This window comes from Lutjanus erythropterus, chromosome 7 (genome assembly GCF_056507025.1).
Source record: "Lutjanus erythropterus isolate fLutEry1 chromosome 7, fLutEry1.hap2, whole genome shotgun sequence".
NCBI classification, from domain to species: Eukaryota; Metazoa; Chordata; class Actinopteri; order Lutjaniformes; family Lutjanidae; genus Lutjanus; species Lutjanus erythropterus.
In genome coordinates, this window is record NC_139323.1 from 37,435,423 (window position 1) to 37,449,409 (window position 13,987).

The 13,987-nt window shown below is 40.0% G+C and overlaps 1 protein-coding gene across 1 annotated transcript in view; it reads right to left on the bottom strand.

Annotated features, from left to right (window-relative positions):
• ror1 (receptor tyrosine kinase-like orphan receptor 1) overlaps positions 1-13,987 on the bottom strand; it is a 167,596-nt gene that overhangs the window by 47,987 nt on the left and 105,622 nt on the right. The window contains exon 2 of the mRNA XM_084723668.1: positions 6,826-6,888. Coding sequence (XP_084579794.1) covers positions 6,826-6,888 — 63 coding nt within the window. The remainder of the gene's footprint in view (positions 1-6,825; positions 6,889-13,987) is intronic.

A 13,987-nucleotide genomic window follows, 5' to 3' on the forward strand; every position in this document is an offset into this window, starting at 1 on the left:
TATTGGCGTCACCAGGGGACAAATTTACCTCAGTTGAAGCATGCTGGCTACTGTACTTGATACTCTGTCGCCGTAGCAACCCTTGTGGTTGTATGTACAGCTCATCATGAGGTGTGTAAAACGAGTGCCTGCAACGTGTTTGTGAAAAAGAAGTGGGCACATTTGTCTTGGCATACAGCCTGTGTGTGTGTGTGTGTGTGTGTGTGTGTGTGTGTGTGTGTGTGTGTGTGTATGTGTGTGTGTGTGTCAGTGTTGTGCACTCATGTAGATGTTTGAGCACACACACACACACACACACACACACACACACACACACACACACACACACACACACACACACACACACACACTCCCTAAAGCTGCAGGCTTAACATTGCAATGTGGTACTAACAAGTGTGTGACAGTATGAGGAGACTCTAACCAGTGACTGCACCACCACCTCTCTGCCTTCTCACAACATTTTATCCGTCCTCCTTTCTCTACACTCTCTACAGACACACACTCTCGACAGACACACACTCTCTCCCTCATTTGTACTCTGTACTTCACAGCACTGCAGCCAGAACAAAGCCTCCATGTTGAAGTTAAGTCAATAAAAATGATATCAATAAAGCAACAGGATCATATTAGCAACACTGGGACAGCATTCAGAATAAATATCCTATTTTGCCATTACTAATAATGACATACATTACAGCCACATACTGTAGTCTGATCCATCCCATCTCCCCCACTCTCATTCTCTTCCTTTCCTGTCTCTCCCTATATATCTACCTACTCCCCCACTCTCTTGCTCATACATGTGCTGCCATTTCAGAGATAAAAACATATCTCACTCAGGTTTGTCTGTGTGGGAGATTCTACTGCATTACATCAAATAGTCACACACACACTTAAAGAGCATTTAATCTACTAACACAGACTCCTGTGTCCTCTGTTTGCTTTAACAAGCTTTGAAAATTGATTATCAAGGCAAAATCTGATAAAACTTCATTGGTGGTGTAATGAGTTGCACATAATTGATAGTCAGGTTGAGGTCTGATATGATTATGAAGTAAGAAGCGTGCTCTGACAGAGCACAAGAGCAAAAGCACAAATGTTCAGTATGTTTGAGTGAGTGGTAGAGACTGCATGAAAAAAAAAATTGACTGCAGCAGTTTCTGCAGTTAATTTGTCTCGCTTGATTCTTTTCATAACTTGTTTACGCAGCCATTTTGCTACTTTTAATTATTTAATCTGTCTGATTATGTTACCATTTGTAATCACTTTAAATGTCATGAGACAAGCGTAACAGTGCTGAGATGAAGACTGTGTTCCTGCTGTATTAGGCCACTTTCATTTCGTAAAAATATTTTCTCATTAAACTTGACTCTGTTATGTTGTTTACATTGAATTTGTCACATTAACCAACTAAAACTCCTCGTTACTTTAAGTGTAAAACTGGTGTCCTAACTTTTCCATGAAAAAAAGTAATTTTAACTGCAGACTCTAAACCTTTCCAGGAATATAGGAATCCTTGTTTTAGGCATTTTTAGACCTCTGATTTGCAAACATGGATTATTTCTTTCTTTCATGCCAGATTGCTCAAAATGTGAAAGGCTAATCATTTATTTGATTGTAAAGTACTTTTGATAAAAGTGCTATATATAAATGTAATTATGTAATACAAAAAAAAAAATACAGAAGCTTGATATCTTAAAAAAAAAAAAAAATCACCAAACTTTGAAGTATACAGGGTTTTCTAACTCAAATCTCTATTATTACTGGCTGCCACCTTTGTTGAAATTCCAGCAAAAATGTAAAGGCTTTTATTTTACACCAATAACTTTGTGCTTACTTTCCCAAATTAGTGAAAATCATGATTAAAAATTGCACTGAAATGGTCTCATGTAGCACAGAGATTTTGATTATCAATGTGTCATTAATTTATTTCATATAAATATTTGGACAGAAAATAACTGCCTGCTCCTTCTGTTTTATATTTTTTTTAATCAAACTTCAGCATTTTTTACCCCTCGTTGGTAGCTGATTACTAGTCAAATTGTAAAGATATTTCATCATTCTCGTCTTTTATCAAAGTAAGGAGACTGATATGTGCACAGAAAGATTGTATAGTCTGCAACTAAATGTTTTTATGTGGATTTGAATTTGTCACAATCTTGTTTTTTATCTTTTTGTCCATCTTAGTATAACATTTAAGTCACTATGGACTCTTTCCTCTGCCAAATTGTGATTTTGTAACTTAAGCACACTGTACACTGTATGCAGTCTCAAGCCTTTGCCACCTTTGCCTAAAAAACACCCATGGAAAACCCTGGTAGAAAGGTTTAGGCTGTGCTCTGAGGTGCGTGTAATGTGTGACTCAGATCAGACAAGCTCTGAAAAATGTTGCAACACCCCCTATAATCACATGTCATCGCCTCTCATAACCACACATACAAAAAACAACCACGCTCAATATGCAATGCTGACACCAATCACAGAGGTGCGTAAATACACACACTGGTTGAACTTGAGGTCATTGCTACTGGTGATACATTAATCTTTATGATGGTGCGTGACAGTGTGTCTGTGCATGCTTTCTTGTGTGTGTGTGGGTGTGTGTTTTCATTATGATTTGACTTCCCACATATCAACACAAAGTCATGAGGGGCCTGCTGGGAATCTCTGCCTATACACTGTTATGAGTGTAGTGGACCGAATCTTACTTCCATGCTGATGCAACACTTCACCGCCTTAATGCGCCTGTTGAGTCTGACTATATTATCTAAAAACAAGAAGCACTTAATATATTAAACGAGAACAGACTTGCTTTTAAAAGTCATGTGTGTTTTGCCAAAGGCAGGAAGGTCACTTTATCACCGTCTCATTAGTTGAGTTGATGGAAAAGAAAATGGTCTTTGGAGCTGCAACCCTGCACACTTCATTAGCTGTTATAATAACTGACAATAAACCAGTGGGGAGTAGAAGAAGGGGGAAAAAAAAGACACAAAAGCAGAAGAAAAGAGGAAACGATGGGCAGAGAGGTGAAGAGGAGAAAGAGAACGAGGACAAAGATGTCCTGCCAATGTCTGTGCAACAAAGCCACTCTGTGTGTGATTGTCTTGTGGTGAGTGTTGTGGTATTTGGCACCAGGAGTACTGTGAAACTCAAGCCATTGCTGCGGACTGTCCCTTTAATGTGGCGGTCGGCTAAATGGTGCCCTGTCATCAGCCTGCATTTTCTCGCGGTGGTTTCGTACAATCAAACAGTCACACGCAGGCACACAAATGTAAACACACGCACACCCACACAACCGCAACACACATAAACAATACACTGTATGTCTGAAACTCGACCGGTTACACAATACCTTTTCATCTCACCAGCAACATTGTATTCTATATACTGTACGTCTATTAGAATTGTCACGATACCAGAAATTTAAGCTTTCATACAATGCTTGAATGATAAAACAATATTCTATACCTCTTTCAATACTGTGGCAAAAAGAAAAAAAGTCTTAGGCACACAAAATACAGTATTTTCTTCCTTAAAGGGATCCTTTGGATTATTTAATGTGGGGCTATATGAGGTATGTGAGGCCTACAGTAGATGGTGGTCAGCACGCCCTCAGTTTGTAGAAGCAGAGAGCAACGCCAGCACAGAAGCTGAGCAATGTACTGCTGTGGACAAGGTCAACAACAAAAGATATTTTAGCCACTTAAAAAAAAGGTCCACCTGAAAAAAATCAATATCAGTTAAAGTTTAGGCTATAATTTGAATATTTTCAATGCTTTACTTTGTCGTCAGACAGCCTCTTCTGATGGGAAATTGTTGTGACATTGGCCAAATGTTGCTCTCTTGAAACCAACCAAACTCCACTGGCAAAATCAGGAATTTTACCTTGCAGAACATGGAGTTGCTGTTCTTCCTTTGCATCGTTCTGTTAGTTTGTTTATACTATTGTGTGACCTCTGTGTTTTTAAAGGATAGTTTCAATTCTTTAAGTCACACAAAAACCAAAACAAGCCAACAGACCAAAGCAGCAGTACACCAGCTACTTCTGTGTTCTGTGAGGTAAAAATTACTGATTTTGCCTATGGCGTTTGGTTGGTTTGGAGAGAGCAATATTTGGCCTTTATAATGTCTGTTTTCTGCCAAAAAAGGCTATCTGATGGCAATTTTAAGCGGTGGCAATTGCTTAGCTTTCACTGGTGTCCCTCCTGTGGGCGTGCCGACCAGTGTCTACTGTAGCTAATACTGTGACTATCAATAAGCACCTCATACAACCCCACATCAAATAATCCAAGCTATCCCTTTAAAGTCTACATTCAATAACACACTCGAGAGCAAGGCTGTGCTAGGCAGGCTGCTCTCAGCACGACGCAGGCACAGAAACCTGAGTGCCTGCACAGCTAACTAAACATACTCGATGGATACACTGAGGAGCTGGGACTGTAGCATTGCCAGCTATGGCTAAAGGTGAATTTCATTAAAGCTGGGTCACTCTCCAACAGGGAAGGAGAGAGAGAGGGGAAAGGAAGTAAGGGAAGCAAAATGGATCAAACGAAACAAAGAAAAGAGAAAGAAAGAATGAAAGAAAGAGAGCCCTGGGGAAAATGAGTTCAGTAAACTATCATCACCCCTGATTTCAGCCCAATAATGAGCCTCTTTCAGCATGATAACTTCCTGCTACTGATGCATACTGATAGAGCCACGCTACCTGAATGCTGTCTGCTTGGTCAATCAAAACCATTCCCCGCCTGCAGACAAAACAAGTGGTGCAATCACCATCCATCCATCAGATAAGAAACAGATGTTAGTCATGGGGCTGAGCTCTAAATGACACACACACACAGATACACTACTATGAACACATGGGTGCACACACGCCTTTGAAGGTTTTTATATTTCATGTTGTTGTGGAAAAATAAAGCTGTTTCTATGATTTGTTTGGAACTACTCCTCACTGTATTTATGACTTTTTAAACATCCTTGATTGGTCACCATAATCATTATCTTGACTAAACTGCTCAATCATGTCCAGAAACTACTGTCTGTGTGTTTAACAATGTCTGTTTTTGTGTACACAGAATCTGCTGTGGGACGGATGTTGTGGGAGATTTGGCTTTGCAAGAGATGAATTAAACAAACCAGGCAAAATGAGAGAGCAAAAATAAAGGTCAAGTTCAATAAAGTCTCATGTTGAGGATCTTCCAAGTCAGGGTATCTTTGTGGGGGACTAGGCGGATGTCGGCTCTCCAAGCCCCGGAGAAACCGAGGAGAGGGGGCGAGATTTGACTGATAACTCTGGGCAACAGTGTTAAGAATACATCCAGAAAACTTTATGGATCTGACTCAGATGTTCCTGCAGCGCTGACAGAAGAACAGCATTTTTGAATGCTTCGTGCCGAAGGATCTGCTGATCTAAACCTGAGCAGCTCCAGGAAACGTGACCATCCTCACCACTAAATACATAATGTTAATAAACTGGAAAGAATCCTTTATGATCAAGGAAGGGAAGGAATACGCTGACCAAGTCTATGTGGGGGAACCAAGCAGCCTTTAAGGCATTTTCATCTCCATATTGCAGCCCACATTCAATTTTCTTGGGGTTTTGGACCAGGTGGGATGTGTGTTAAATCTTACTTGTTGACAGGTTTGTTCTCTACAAGCCTGTCAAATGCAGAAGCCATTGTTGGGCTGTAAAACTCCTGGAGTTCCAGAGTAAAACATCAGTGCAGTGCAGGATCCGCTGTGAGAGGGCAACTCTCTCTGGCATGTACAAAAACTAGCTTGGTTTAAGAGCGCTGATGTATTTGATTTGAGCTAATTTAATGTGTGCATGATTGCTGCCATATGCACCCCTTGTGCCTAATTTGGTTTTGTGCATCTTCAGATGTTGGCCCGAGCAATAAAACAATAGTGATATGTATCAGCAAGAGACACATCAATAGCAATAAGAAAAATAAAAAGTTCAATGGTTTGACTTAAATGCATCAAATGCCACGGCTGACACCCAAAAAGCCAGTCATTTAACAGGTATGTTATTCAGTTGCACCACTATGTGACACAACAGAAACTGTGCAGTGAGAAAAAGAGTGTTTACAGTTTTAACAAAAGGTCATCTTGATTTTATTTAAGTCTATTACCCCTGTGCCTTGGTAAAACAAGAAATACGACTCATCTGTCTTGTGAAAATTCTGCAACCACAGCTCCGTAACAATCTGCACTGTGATCTGCTCCTGCAGCACATCTGCAAACAACACTGGGTTTCTACTTCACATCAACACACTTCATACGTCCTGTGTTTCCCCACAATAAGACTGAAATGCAACACCGAGTCAGAGACAAACTGAGCAAGTTGATGAAATAAGGGGGTCACCAGAGGAGCTGAGCTGAAAGATACATTGAGGAACATGTGGAGGAAAGGTTTGGAAGATGCAGTGACAGCACTGTGAAGCTCCACTGGTGGCTTTCGTTTAAGAGAGAAGTAAAAGTAGGTCAGTGGAAATTAGAGAAATGCAGTGCACCTGTGGCTGTATTCCCACATGCTGAGTAGATCAATGTGTAATTCGTTCCATCAATTATCCTACGCAGTGGCCTACGCTCGGACAGTGGGTGTTGTCCAATTTGCTGAAGGTGACCGTTCACAGTGGAACTGTAATTTTTAACACGTCATTGAATGTAATTTCAGACAACACATGTGGGGTTAGAGTTCAACACAGTATGCGTTAATTGCACTGTGAACAAATCATCATGTATTGCCTGTAACGGATGTAAAGGATGTGTTGAAATTCAGCCCTGTTTTGTGAGTGTGTGTGCTTATGTGTGTGCATTTACCATCACTAGAGGTGTTCCATGGGGTGGTAGCTAGCACACTGGGGTCTTGGGGAAACTCAGACCCTGCGAACAGAGGAAACGGAGAAGACTATTAGTGTGTTTCTGACTGCTGGAATCTCTCACTTTCCATGGCTGTTTCACAAGACAAATTGTAAACCCTGCAATACATATGGAAGAAGTCAGTGAAAAAACTTAGTGAACAAGCTGAAAGCGTCAGCACCCTTCACAGATACAGACTCAAACACTGTGATAGCGACAGGATGCCATTCATTATGAACTGAACCTTGAAAAACATGTTGCCGCTGCCTACTGTTGCTCACAGTATCTAAAGACGCCCAGTTGTGGCAAAGTGAAGCACAGTTGTTTTCTACTCAGACTCAACTACATAAAAGTAGTCCCTTTTCTGAAACATGCTACCAGGACTTGAATGAGAAAGACACAATTATGCAAAAATAATATTTTACTAATTTACCTAAATTATTATCATTACCTGGTAAATTATAAAATTATTAGTTTTTCTTCATGGCTACAAGTGTGCAACTTTCTTCTCCTACAACCTGCACTTTTTCATGCACTAACCCTAACCTCCTCAGTACTGGTGTGTGTTCCTCCTTCCTACACATCAGAAAAATGCCCCTGAATTTACAACAACAACAGCAACAGAAAGCCTATGCTCTTTCATTTAAGTCACACAAAGTCAAATAACAGGGTTGTTTTTTATGAAATAAACAATCACAACGCTGCAGCCTCTTTTTCAGATAAAAGACGGCACACAGACAGAAACACAAACATGTTTCTGGAAGTCAGTTTTCCCATCTTAAATACAAAACAACAGTGGTGATATCATTGTACATTTGGTAGTGTAGATCAAAGGTTTGAATGTATAACAGGCAGCCTATCAGCGAGCCATGTGGACCTAATGCTGCGTTATTACCAGCTGACGACAGAGCAGCCCTCTGCTTTTCATTACAGGAGAGAGGAGACAGAAAATGGGCTTCAGTGTGCACTGCCACCGGTCATAAGGTGATTCCTGACAAGTGAAAAAGCCTCTGCAGGACTGACAAAGATGGAACCTGGAACAGTTTTATATTTGCCGATTCTTCGGTCACCAGACAACACGTATATATTCACATATATTATCCGATTACAATGAGTTTTGCTTTACAGGCTGAACCAGTGTGTGTGAATCTATGAGTGGGCTGATAGTTTAAGATGATGAATGAGTGAATGTCTGCCGGCTAACTGAGGGCATGCATCATACGTTCACAAACATACAAAAATGCAAGAATGTTCACTGATACAGCCATGCACACACAAACTAATCTGCAAACCTAACCCTCCCTGTGCATACTGTACCTCCACATGTTTCACAAACATTTTTTAAAGGTTAAACCTAATTTTAAGTTGAGCTGATTCGTGACTTGACAAATTGAAAACATCACTGTTGCGTGTGTGGTGTGCAGGGTGACAGTCGGTGAGAGAAAGTTTGCAGTCAAACAGGACCAGGCGCCTGACACAGGGTCATGCTAATTGGGTGATAATGTGTTGTTTCACGCGTGCTGTGTCAGGATGGTAACGGCTGTGTGTGTGGTGGTGCTTGTGAAATGAGCTGTGTTAATGAGCAGCGCTTTGGGCCTCTGCACCTGTTAGACAGGGAGTCTGGAGGCTCAGCAACAGGCTCACAACAACCAGCTGGCAGCTTTATTAGTTGTGGTCAAGATTCTGACGTATATGTAGCATATGGAGGGATTGATATGCAGTATAAAGATAGCTGCATATTCATCACATTATGTCTTTATGTCAGATTATTTAATTATCTATAGTAGATGCTGGTTGGCACGTCTGGAGAAGCAAAGAGGAGCACCAGACAGAAGCTAAGCAATACACTGCTGTGGACAGGGTCAGCAACAAAACTTATTTTAGCCACTTAAAAAAGTCAGTATCAGTTTACGGTATATTTAGAATATTTTCACTCCTTCACCTTGCTGTCTGACAGCCTTTTCAGATGGGAAACCACCATTACATAAGCTATATGTTGTTCTCTCAAAGTCAAGCAATCTCCATGGGTGAAATCAGTTATTTGTCAGTTTGTTTGTATTATTGTGTGACTTCTGTGAATCTAACCTATATTTTTAAAATAACAAACAGATTGAGGTCCCAGTAGACCTGCAGCTCCTGTGTTCTGCGAGATAAAATGAATGATTTCACCCGTGGAGTTTGGTTAGTTTGAAGAAAGTGATATTTGGCTTATATAACAGTGGTTTCCCATTGGAAACAGCTGTCTGACGACGAGGTTAAAGCTGTGAAAAATGTTCTATAGTGTATCATAAACTGACACAGACTTTTTCAGGTGGCTACAGTATCTTTAGTTGCTGACCAGAGCGGTACATTTCTTAGCTTCCATGCTGGTACTCCTCTCTGCTTCTCCAAACTGGGGGAAAGAGAGAGGAGTATGCATCGACTATAGATAAGTACCTCACACAACCCATCATTAAATGACCTGAACTATCCCTTTAAACTGACTTTTATTGTCATAAGAATGAAAATATCTTCATCCTTTGCTTTCATTTGCTTCTGAGTCATCTCATGGGACCCAAAATGACTCGCCGGTTTGTTCCCGGGGGCTCGTAAGATGACAGCGTATTATAGCGAGTCTTTGCCCCCGAGGTGAGTCTAAATTCTCCCGGTGTTCTGGGTGGATAGTTTTAAAGAAACACAGAGCTCTCTGGTTTACAAAGGACAGAGGAGAGGGGACGTCGCAGCTCACTAGCTTCACTAACACAAAGCTAGCCAAGTGCAGCCAGGTGGGAGTTCAATAGAGGGGCTGGACATGGGAATACAAGGAAAAGAGAAGGAAAAGGGAGGAGGGAAAGGTGAATAATAAGGAAGTTCATGAAAAATGACTTGGAGTGGGTGCAGTGGCATAATTTTGAGAAGAAATTGTGGTATTTTCAGGAACGGTAATACTTTCTACTGTAATTTTGGGCCCATCTACTGTAGGAAATCTTTTTTTTTCCAGGAATAGAGCGGCACTTGTGATTTTATTGGCATAACTTTCACAGATAGGACAGTTTTCCATCTAGACAAAATGTTATTCGCTCTTTTTTCCCCCCTCCCATTTCTCTCTCTCGTCCACTTTATATTTCCTCTATTTAGGTCACATCTGTTAGTTCTCTTTCATTGAGACAATCATGTGGAATATGCGGGATGATTTGCAGAGTAATTTTGAGATTAGCTTTCTAATGTTTCTCAGTAACAGAGGGAAGCAATTGTATTACGCCCGTTTGTTAACGAGGCCCTAAAAATAGGTACCTTCACGGCACCTGTGTCAGTTTAGATCAATGGTTCTTGTAGTTGTGGTTCTGGCCCCTGATTGGATCATGATCCTGATTCTGATGGCCTCCCATATGTTAACTGCAATGTGTATTGTCAGGATGCTGGTCTGGCAGCATGAATCAATAGCAAGGATCAAAGGTTTAGAGGAGAATATATAGCAGGAAGAAACTATTAGTGTGAACCTTGTTTGAGGTTTGAGCTGAACGATTTACTCACTGTGGTAAAAAGTGTCTGGAAAGGAGATGCTAACTGTTGTCACACACTTTGTCAGTCAGCAGTCTACAATGATTTCTTTTAACCATGACCACAATCTTGCCCAAGCAGTTTTAGCTGCCTAAACTTTTACAACAATATATTTCATGTATCTTAAATGATTTAAACTTTATCTATGTTTTTTTTTTTTTTGGAATTAGGTAGGTAAACTGAGTTATTAACTAATCAAAAAGACAGATATTGATTTTTTTTTTTTAGCTGGGCCTTTTTTAAATACCTCATGCAACCCCACTTCAAATAATCAGAAATATCCCTTTAAGCTAGTGTCAAAAATATTGATATACTGATAAATATTGATACTGAATATTTGAAATCCTTTAGATACTCATCTTCTGCAGTATTGATATTCTGTTACCAGCTGCACTTTTTCAATCTCTCTCTCTCTATGTTAAATCCTTGTTATCTATCTTTTAATAAAATCCACATTAATCAATTTTATCCTGTGCTACAGAAAATGGTATTACAGACACAAGATATTTTTCGAGGTACTAAATTGAAATGAGACCTTCCAGTATTGTGACTGCACTACTTTAAGCTCCAATAAAGCTTGTGTCAGTTGATTAAAGTCTATAGCATTAAGAAAGACAACGAATGCCAGTAAATTATTTTAATTTTATCAGGCGAGTTGTGTCCATTCCAGGGCTTAATGTCAGACTTGTGAATTAAAATGTTTTGCAGCTACACCACCATTAAACTAGATGTCAGTTTAAATGTGAGTGCATCCCTCCCTCCACATTCTGTGATTGGCTGTTAACATTACTGTTGTCACTTCATGTGACTGCACTGGTTCACACCTACAGCACCTCCTGAAATCCCCATTTCATGCCTTTTCTCAGAGAATTTATCAGCGTCAGTCTTTTTCGTGCTGCAGGACTGTTTGTGAACTGATACCATGACGATTATCTAAACTGTTAAAAACTCTAATTTTACAGTAATTTCCGTTAAAGTATCTTCAAAGAAAAGCTATAGAACACAGATCATAGACCCATGCACATATTTCCATAACATGTCAGAAATAAAATGTTAAAACTTCAGAGGCCATGTTGGCATGGCAGTAAACATGCATCAAAAATCTGGATGTCTGACAACCATTATTATAGTATCACTTTCCTCTCTTGGCTGGTGTTGCACATTTCATACAACTGAAAATTTTGGAGGCTCTTCTTTCATTTGCAACTGAGTGCCACTCAATTCCCATCCCAGTGGCAAAAACATACAGTAAACGGTTAACATGAAGGTGCTTTTGAGAAGTCCAGACATCGAATCTCCACACAGAAAGTTCCATGAGAGCGGCCTGTGATCCTCATCCAGCTGTATTTGGCTTGTGATGATAAAAATCACGCAGGGACATGAGCTTAACCCCTATAAAGCTCTGAGAATTTGGTGTGACTTCACTGTGACAGCAGCATATGGGAATTAGTGCAGAACTTCGAACTTCAAGGCACGGGAATGAGGGAGAAGAGGGCGGAGGAGAAAGTGAGAAAGAGGGAGCCTCAGAGGGTAAAAGCTGAACCAAATCAGAAATGTTCAATTTGAGTGGTTATGCGTTGCAGCTAATATGCTGTTATATGGTCTGGGGACTGCGTTTGGAGCCAGGCTGGTTGGTGTGGTGAGTGAGACTGATGTATGAGCTCTCCCGCTCTGTTATTAGGGCCTCTCCCAAGGTCCTCTTCCTTCCCTATTAGCTGGAAAACTGACCTAACTCTGGGGTTATCTGGAAGAACAGCAAACCCACCATTTTCACAATATAGCTCTGTCATATTTTGGTCTTAAAAACGTGAAAGATACATATGTGTAAAGTAGATGAGGAAAAATCAGGAATGATAATCATTTCCCTCTCCAATTTGTCTTCATCATATCTCTCCTTCTGCCCAAAAAATTTCTTTTTCTCTTCTTTTGTCCTTACTCTCTCTGCCTTTTTATTTTCTGAATTTACGTGCTTCTACTTAAAAAGATCTCATCCAAATCCGGCTTTGATTTTCCAGACAAACCACTGTCTCATCCCACGTCCCTCCTAAATGCTTATCTAAAGGAAGTAGTTTAAGTATTTATGTGAACATCTATTAATTTTGCACACACAACTATGCAGTTACAATCAGACAATGAGTGAAAGAAGAAGTTAATGTCCATCTGTGGCCTGCATCCAAAACCAGACTATAAGCACCATACAGGGCTCAAGCTGCCTTAATGAATTATTAGCACAATTAGGCTCAAGATTGGAAAACTAGCGGAAAGTTACAGACTTGGCAAAGAGACGGGGTTTTGAGAAAATGAAGATTTTTCATGCCAAAAGAAAGGAAAAAAAGGGAGAGTTAGGGAGAGAAGAAAGGGAGCATAGAGGACTTAGATAAATGCGGAGAGGAAGACTTGGAAAATGTGAGAGAGTAGAAAAAAAAAGAGAAACATAATAAAACCAGAGTGAAGGCGCTCGTAAAATCTGCTTTTTAAGAAATGGGCTTCTGTCCCGCCAGGCAGAGAGCAGGTTTGTGTTGGCTGGAGAGTTTATTCACTGTCAAGGTGTCAGATGGAAGTAACTGTTACACGGGTCACACATGGACATCACAGAGGGACTGATGACCAGCCAAGGAGGCAGGTAGACGATAATTCTAGTGACCGAAACTTCCATAGTTTTGGATTTTCTATAAGATTAGATAACATTATGTTTGCCAAAGGAACGTGGCAACTAGGGGTTGGGGACAAAAATCAATTCTTAGATGCATCACAATACCATTTATCTGAATTGGCAGTAAAGTTTCATATTGTACAACTATTTCAGTGGACTAAGGATACCAGTAAATGGTCGGGCACACAGTCTGCTGGAGCAAGACACTAAAAATTGTGCCCTCTTTTCTATTCAGTCAATCATTAACTCTTCATAGCAACACCACTACAACAAAGTCCACTGGATCAAAAAATGCAAAGAAAGTGAGGCCACCTGAAATTTTTTTTGATGCTTGCACAAGAAAATTCTGTGCCTACACAACTATGCAAAGTCAATAAAAACTAGAAGAAGAAGAAGAAGAAGAAACTAGAAGTCAGTGTGCAAACTGGGGTGGAGTATCTGATTGCTTGAGTTGTTGCATTTCTTGCCCAATCTGACATCTTTTTTTAGCAATGTTGATGTGCCAAACATACATAACATACTTCCAAAACCAGTACTGTAAAACTGTAATAAACCAAAATTAAAACCAGCTGATATCAGAGACAGAGAGGACAAGACAGTAGAGATGAAATGGTATAAAACTTTCATCATGACTGTAGTGATCAAAATGATCAGTTATCATTATCTTTGCATTACTAAAATTATTTTAAAGTGATTTGAAATGGCATCAGGCCCTTTGTCATGTCAGGGTTTTAACTGAGGTAAAACGAACCCACACTGCATGCTGCACCTGTGCCTGAGAGATTAAAATTTGAAATGTTAATATTAAGCTTTGAGAATTTCCCATGGTTTACTGTGAAACTGGTTATCATTTCCAGCCAGTAAATTTAGAAAAGTCTGGGTTCAAAAATTGAAGATGTAAAAAAAAAAAACACTATCTAGTGTTTTTGA